At 41.4% G+C, this 8,426-nt stretch overlaps 1 protein-coding gene across 1 annotated transcript in view; it reads right to left on the bottom strand.

The window, feature by feature from the left end:
- Positions 1-421: 421 nt before the first annotated feature.
- The window catches only part of LOC131478703 (histone-lysine N-methyltransferase PRDM7-like), a 29,965-nt gene continuing 21,960 nt past the window's right edge, over positions 422-8,426 (bottom strand). The window contains exons 2-6 of the mRNA XM_058659288.1: positions 4,046-4,196; positions 3,220-3,327; positions 2,714-3,007; positions 1,968-2,031; positions 422-629 (exon numbers count right to left, since the gene is read on the bottom strand). Of these exons, the coding sequence (XP_058515271.1) occupies positions 422-629; positions 1,968-2,031; positions 2,714-3,007; positions 3,220-3,327; positions 4,046-4,196 (825 nt within the window). The remainder of the gene's footprint in view (positions 630-1,967; positions 2,032-2,713; positions 3,008-3,219; positions 3,328-4,045; positions 4,197-8,426) is intronic.

Below are 8,426 nucleotides of genomic sequence, written 5' to 3'. Positions count from 1 at the left end.
GATCCCAAGGCTTGAAGCCATCCTCACGTGCTTTCCCAGACCACAAGCAGGATTCCGGAAGGGATGTGGAGCAGTCAGGCCATGAACTGGTGTCCATATGGGATCCCAGGATGTCCAAAGTGAGGACTTTAGCCATAGGATGCCATAGGATGCCATACTATGCCCTAGTGCAGCTTTTGGGGAATAAAACAGTAGGTGGTGATCTCTCCTTTCTATCTCTCTCTATTTCTGTGCTTGAGTCTCTCTATAACTCTTCCTTTCCTTTGAAAAGTAAGTCTTTGTTTTTGCTAAATGGAAATCACATTTGAATTGAACCTTGGCAGCCCTTACATTACATTACATTTGACTCCTTAGAATTGAATCACAAATATTCCCAAGGGGACTCCTTTGCTTATTTCAACATAACTGTGCTACTTTCCTCTCACTGTTGTGAGCTCTTCCTTTTTCTTCCCTTCTTTTTCTTTTCATTGCTTCCCTTGATACCCAGCTTCTGGCCATTTTCATACCCATACCATATTAGCAGCTCACAGCCTGCTTTGATGACCTGGCAGGTGCGGTAAAATATATGCCTGTGGTAATGGAAGGCCACCAAATTCTGCTCCTCATCATTGCAGGCACAGTTCACATACCTGGGGTGGAGATAAATACTGAGTTTGCATGCTCTGTCATGTTTAAATCTCATGTGTTCTGTAATAGCCTCCAACCTGCTTGAATACCAATTCTGCAAAAGCTCTCCCTGCAAACATATACCTCTCTCATGAGATCAGTGAACTCCCAGGTGCAAGTTGTAGATACAGTGCCATTGTGATAATCATGCTTTCTTCCTTCCTTCCTCACTAGTCATCCTCAAAACCCAAGCCCACCTTACTCCCACCTTGACTGCCATGAAGCACACAGAGTTTCCCTAAATTTCAAATTCTACTCAGCTTTCTGCTACAGAATTGGATGAGTGGACACACTCCTTACATCTAGCTTTCCACACATGCTCCACAACTCAGCTTTCCCAAAGGCATTCCTTTGGAGTCCTTTCTCTTGGATCTTTCTCCTGGATCTTGGGAGTCCAAGATCCAGATCCAGAAACACAGAGAAGTCTTAATTGTTTCTTATCCTCTCACAGAACTGCTCACAGAAACCCTTGTCCAAATGCAGCTTCCTTCTCTCATCCATATCCCAGGTTTAGTTTTGCTTTGTTTAGTTGATAAAGATTAGTATTTTATTTTTATTTCAGAGGCAGAGAAGCAAAGAGCACAAGGGGCAAAAGACAGAGATGCCAGGAGAACGGGTGAGTGGGGACACAGAAAGCACACAGTGGCAGGCAGGATTTTCAACCAGGTCTTCCACGTGGACACAGAGGTCAAAGATCGAGGACATTCTCTGAAACTTCCCTGGATGCATGGGGAAGCCACTGGTTTGGCAGTAGAGCAACCAGTACTTGGGATGCAGGCTTTGCAGTAACTGCCTTAGCCCACTGCATGACAATGCCTGTCCCTGGAACCCTGCTGTTTCCTCTTTTTTTTTTTTTTTTTTATCTTTCACTATCTCATTGATTGAAGATCTTAAGTCTGAAGTTGTTCTGACAGTGTATAATTGTCAAAAGACTAAGAAACATTACCGCCAGGCACCAATCTCATGGAATCTCCATGTATTTAGGAAATTTTTGACACTGGAAGGGCTTAACCAATGCTAATGTGAGAAACAGTGAGTCTAATGGCCCCAGTTGATCTAGATTCCTCAAGGCCCATCTTTGTGCTCTCTTTATTAAGCATAGTGATTTATGTTATGATAAAAGAAATAGTATTTATATAGAATGTGCCTTTAGAAACTGGTCATGACATTCACAGGTCATTAGAATAAACATGAAAGAGGACATGTAATGTAAAAGTCATGATGAAAGTAGAGGAGAAAGGAAAGTGATGTTGTTTTGAAGAGAAATATCCTCTGTGGTTGTAACATGCCATGGCTCTTACCTCATCCAGTTGGCCAAAGAAGTATCCTTTCCATCCACATACTCATGGCTGTTCCTGCCCTTGGCTGAGCTTCAAAAAAAATAGGTTAGTATGTTTCTGAAACGGGGGTAGTTCAGCAGAATTATTAACAACTCTATCATCATGTTCTGTGACATTACATGAGTCCAACACATGTTGAAAATTTACATAGTGTTGGCACACATTTATTCTTGTTTATTTCCCTACAGCAGAAGCCCATAGAGGAGATTGCCACTGCTTTATTTTTTACAGCCCAGTGATCTTCTCTATGCTAATATTTATTTAATTTTTGGAATTATTTATTTTTATTACTAAGTCAGATGTACAGAGAGGATGAGACAGAGAGAGAAAGAGGAGGACTTACCTGCTGATGAGCCACTCCCCCAACTCACCACAGCAGCTGGTACTGTGCCGATCTGAAGCCAGGAACCAGGAAACTCTTTGGGTCTCCCATGCAGGTGCAGGGTGCCAAGGCTTTGGGACATCCTCAACTGCTATCCTAGGCCACAAGCAGGGAGCTGGATGGGAAGTGGAACTGCTGGGATTAGAAAGAGTGCCCAGTTTTGATCCTAGCAGGTTCAAAGTGAGGACTTTAGCCACAAGGCCATGACGCTGAGCCCTATGCTAATATTTACAGCCTGGTTGATCATGTTGGCTCAACTCATGCCATAATGTGTAGAAGGACACATGAACCAGTCTCATGCTAGGCAGGTGAAAAGCCATCAGACTGGAAAGGGATGTGCTTCTTACCTGCCAGCTGTACCCACTGTCAGCTTCCTCTTCCACTTCTGTGATCTTGCCCTCAAAAGGACCAAAGTGCAGCCCCAATAGCAGATCAGATGCTTCATTAAATACTCCAAGCCCAGCCTCTGGAATGCTCGATGGGCCAATTCGAAGTCCAGGAGGCACACTGAGGAGAGTATGGCTAGGATGTCCCTTTTCCACTGGATTGTCCTTTAGAAACACGGGAGGTCCATGAGCAGCACAGCTCTTCAGGAAGCATATCTGACACTTCTCACAATCTGGAGATGAGAGTGGAAGGGATGAGGAAAGTATACCAAACATTGCTGGCTATAGAGAGCATCAGAAGCAGCCAAGTAACTGCTCACATCACTTAACCTCAGGCTTGCACCCCAAGTTACCAGAAGACAGAATGATGTAAGACCAAATTACAAGTGGAATGCAATTCAGACTATGGGATTTTTCTTTGTGGATGTGCCAAAGGGTCACTTACACAGGTAGTCATCATTCTCAGTCTCACTGAACTCTTTGTATGTCTGACCCTTTCTTCCTTTCAAGTTGTACATCTGAAATTCTTCATTCTCATCCTTTCTTCTGAGTTCTGAGATGGAGAGACTAAGTCAGTGAAGTTATCAGTTCTTTAGGTTTAATGTTTCAAATAAAATTAAGGACTTTCAAGACAAGGAAAAACTGCATGCACATTTTTTTTTCAATACAATCTCTGGTTTTAATTCATTTCCCCTGAAGTTTTAATATTTGTTTATTTAAAAGGCAAAGAATGACACATCTAGAGATTGAGACAGCAGTTGAGAGAATCAGAGTACACAGAAGGCAGAGAGAGGTGGCGAGGTTCACTTTTTGAGTAACCTGGATAGCACCCAAATCAGTCTCAGATCAGAAAGCTTTATTCAGTTATTCCAGAGGGTTGTAAGACCTCAATCACTTATCTCCTCACCAAGTGTTACTAAGTTGTATATCAACAATTTGCTAGAGTCAGAGATAGGGTCAGTTCTGGAACCCAGGCACTCTGCCATGGGAAACAGGCATATTATCTAGTATCTTCACTCCTAGGACAACTGAATTCCTCTCCATGAAGTGTCTGCATATAGGCTAAGTAACCTGATCCCAATTATTTTTTTTAGATCATTCCCAAAGAGCTTAAAATGTAATCATGTTTCTAGAGGTTCTATTTGTTTTGTGTTGAGTGTGACCCAAGCATGCAATTGCATCCCTCACAGCTTGACCATCCTCATCAAGCCTCAGCCTTGTTGTGCTTCCTAGTGGGCCTAGAGAGACAACTCCTGAAATTATTTTCTTACCAAGTTTTTGTGTAGAGTGCTGTCCTGAGCTGTTTGGTTCCTTAGGATGGAACACTGCTTTCTGGCCCTTCTTTGAGCCAGTTGTGTTTAGGTAATTTGCTGTTCCTGATGATTCCTTCGTACTGATTTCATTATGTAAAGGCCCGTTGGACTATCCCTTTCATGAGAAAGTAACATTTATTTTTTTAAACTCACTGTTCAGTCCAGTTGTCCTTTGAGCTTGCAAAGTGTTTTCAGTTACATGGCATTCTTTCAAGTATCAGAAAACATGGGAACTATATGAGGTGATTGAATCCTGAGGGAAAAGCAGAGTCTGTGTTTCTAGTGTATTTGGGGATAGATCACATCATTTGAGGCTGTTTGTCTCCAGATGGTTTTCAATTTCCTCTGCACAAGTGAACATGGAAAAGGGGAGGACATAGATAGACAAGTGAAAGTGGATGAGGGGAGGGCATAGATAGATGATCTGGAGAACAACATTTGTGAAAGCAGCTCGGTAGGGCTTCTTTAGGAAAGTATGTGTTGGGCTCAGTGGCGTGGCCTAGTGGCTAATCCTCGCCTTAAACGCCCCTGGATCCCATATGGGCACCGGTTCTAATCCCGGCAGCTCTATGTCCAATCCATCTCCCTGCTTGTGTCCTGGGAAAGCAGTCGAGGACAGCCCAATGCATTGGGACACTGAACCCGCATGGTTTGCCAGGAAGAGGTACCTGGTTCCTGCCTTTGGATAGGTGTGTACCAGCCCTTGCGGCTCACTTTGGGAGTGAATGATCAGATGGAAGATCTTCCTTTCTGTCTCTTCTCCTCTATGTATATCTGACTTTGTAATAAAAATAAATGTTTTTTTTTTAAAAAATATGTCTTATCACCTGTGGACCGTGAAGGGAAAATATAGGAAAGCACACACAGGATGAAATACAACTGGAGAATTTGTGGCATACATGAGTTTAGGAAGAGGTGAAATCAGATGATTGTTCAAAAAGTAATATGATGATAAAAGCTGAAAATGACGATATCCTGAGCATAATTGATTTGGGGATTGGATAAGCTGGTGCCTATATCTATTGGATTGAACCCAGCTATACTGTTAGATACTTTTCCACAGCTACACATTCTGACCTGTAAATTGGCATACATGTAACTAATGTTCATTTTGAAATATTACATACTCATAAATGTGCATTTTGTAATATTTTTATAGTACTGCTACCAGTTTTCCATGTTTTTATACCTGAATCCCAATTCAGAAATTTATACATATTTTTAGAATTCCTTTGACTTGCTTTTCTGTTTCATCAGAAAATGATGAATGAATTTTCCAGAAAATTTGGAGAAGTTCTTCATGACGCAAACTCTACCAAAATTTTGGAGAATTGCTTGTAATCAACTGGACACTCAAAAGTCATGTTGTATTGTAAAAGCAACAGGAAACAAAAATAATTGCAAACATTGGAAGGACTGTTTACTTAGTACCCAGAGAAACAGGAGGTTGTTTCATTCTACAAGTATGAGGACATGAGTTTAAGAAACAATTCTGTTTAATGTATGAGTGAACACAGAGGGAAGTTTAAGTTACTGCCTGTTTGATACATTCTCAGCATTAAATCCTGGTGTCTTCAGGCTTGAACAGACAAATATTATCAATCCACTGGATCATTCCCAAGTCACAGCAACAGCCAGAGACAGACTGATCTGAAGCCCAGAACCAGGAGCCTCCTCCAGGTCTCCCACATGGTGCCATGGTCCTAAGGCTTTGGGCCATCCTCCACTGCTTTCCCAGGACATCAGCAGGGAATTGGATGGGAAGTGGAACAGCTGGGAAATGAACTGGCTTCCACATGGGACCTCAGATTGTGCAAGGTGAGGATTTAGCCACTAGGCCCTTGGAGACTTTCTATACTCTAAATAAATTACCTATGAAGATGCAGACACCCACTCTTATCTCAAACACTTAACAGTACTATACCTCACATTCCTCAACATTTATTTGAGTATATTTCAGTAGGGTTGTTGGAAGGTTTAACTGTGTGTGTTGATGATAAACCTTACAAACAAAGTCTGAAATACTGTGAAAACAACACAAGAAGTAGCGATTATTTGGCTTGTCTTGTTTAAAGCTCCTGATCATGTTAGCTATTATGACAGATCATGACAGGAAGAAGAGAGTTAATATCATTCGGTGTCCTTTCTTCTCTTGCCTGTGAGGGGCTTAAGAGGATTATTACTTATTGTTTTTTTATTATTATTTTCTTCTAGTGAAAGGGTTTTAAGGGCTACTCATCTTCTGCTGTCTTGTGTGTTTCTTTTTGCAGGTCACGCTACGAGGTTTGACTAGAAGGTGACAAGAAAGCATTGATAAATATTTCAAAACTTTGCAAACTCTTACCAGAAAGCAATTTTGAATCAGAGAGTAATGATTCTACCTGTGATCCAGATGTGACATGAAAATATCTTTGAACTATCACTAAGATGTATGTGCATGTGTTGAAGATTTTTTCTTTAAAACAGACCGAAAAAAGCAAAAGAAATCCTTCATTTCCCCCTCACCTCTTACTTATGTCTATTGTGTTCAATTAAATGAAGTAATTTGATTTTTAGAATGTAACTGCTGAACAATGTAGGAATAGAAGGAGATTTCCTTGAAAAGAAAATAAAAATCATATGAAAAAATCTGTAGTTAATTGCATACTTAGTTTTTAGAAATTGAAAATTTTTTCTCTAAGACCAGAAACAAGGCATGGTTTCTACATACTTGCTACTATTATTTGATCTGAAACTTTTCCTAGACAGAACAATGAGGCGAGGAAATAGCTTCTCCAATTTGGAAATGAAGCAACATGTTGTCTACATTTGCATTTGGCATGAGCTTACACATGGAAAACCCTGAAAATTCCATTAACAACCTTTGAGAGGTAATAAAAAATTAGCATAGTCATCAGAAAGAAAGAAAGTCAACACTTCCAATGAATTGTTGGACAGCAGCTTAGGTTGTCTACAACATCAGCAGCAACCCCATTTTAGAGCACTGGTTTCAGTTCTACCTGTCACTTTCACTTCATCACCTGGTGGTGCAATTGGCCCTAATACTTGGGATTCTTCTACCCAAATGAAAGCTTCTGGTTTCTAATGTTGACCAGGTTCATCTGCACAGACTAGGGAGTGAATAAATGGGTAGATCTCTCTGTCTCTTTTTCTCTCCCTTTCTCTGACTTTGAACAATATAAACAAACCACTTATGTACAAGCTTGGTTGTACTTCCATCTTGAATTAGTTAGTTCTTGCTAGCTGTCAACTGTTCATACATTTTCCACTTTTTGTCTAATTAATAGCACAGGTTCAGTTCTAGGATCTTATGTCAGCAGCCTCTGACAGGCACTGTTTTCAAGATAGTAAATGGTGTTAATCAAATATTGCTGAATTTGATCCCAAGAATGTTTTTCAGTTGCTGCTTATTTCTCCTGGCCCTCACTTTCTTTAGTAGGCCTCTATTCTCAAAAGTATCTGTGTTGTTCAGGGGCTGTGAGTGCCAAAGCTAATAAGAAAGCCAGTTGAGGGGGCTCTCAGAGTTAGATTAAAGCAAAATCTTCCCTTTAGGCAATACACCTAGAAGGAGAAATGGAAGGCAAAGCGATTCATAGCACTCCCAGGATGGACTGGGAGTATTGAGTACAGGTGAGAGGTCTGCATAGTCAGAACACAAACACCTTTTCCATATTCATCCCTGAACAGGTGGGACAAGGGGAGGGGAAGCACACAGGCACAATGAGCTGATACTGCATAGGTCTGTGTGACTTGCATGCTATATTTCCACTTCATTTTTTGAAAGTAGGTCTGCTCTGACTTGCCAATCTTTGCACACTATTTCTAGGAGAACTACATGGAAATTTTTTTGAAGGCATCTTGGAATGTTAGAAAACATAAGAGGTTGCTGTGTAAGCACAGTGGCCACGGAAGAACAAGGTATCAGCCATGTCCTCTGGTCTTGATGCAGTTGTCTACTCTGCCAATGCTAAAAGTCTGTCCTGAAGCTCCCATGTCAAACTCACTAACAAAGCAATGTGCCCGAGGCTCTCACCTCCAGATTTCCCAGTGCTGAAGCTGGGTGTGTCCAAGCTTGCTTTGGCAGGAACCTTGACACATGTGATTCTGGTATCCCACACCAACTCCTCTGAGTTTGTCATCAGGCAAGAATTTTGAGAGAGGGAAGATGCAGGGGCTTGTTGTGAGCTAGTTTTGAAAACCAGAAACCAAGCCAGGGGCTGTGGCACCAGCAGGATAGTGATCAGCAGGCAGTCTCTGCATTCACTGAATTCCTACAGCTCTGGATATCTGCTGTCTCAACAAAGAGAGGTGCATCGTCATGGAAACCAGAATGTGGGGT

The sequence above is a fragment of the Ochotona princeps genome, chromosome Y (genome assembly GCF_030435755.1).
Source record: "Ochotona princeps isolate mOchPri1 chromosome Y, mOchPri1.hap1, whole genome shotgun sequence".
NCBI lineage: Eukaryota > Metazoa > Chordata > Mammalia > Lagomorpha > Ochotonidae > Ochotona > Ochotona princeps.
Note: the sequence above shows the minus strand (reverse complement) of the source record. Positions and strands in the feature narration are given on the sequence as shown.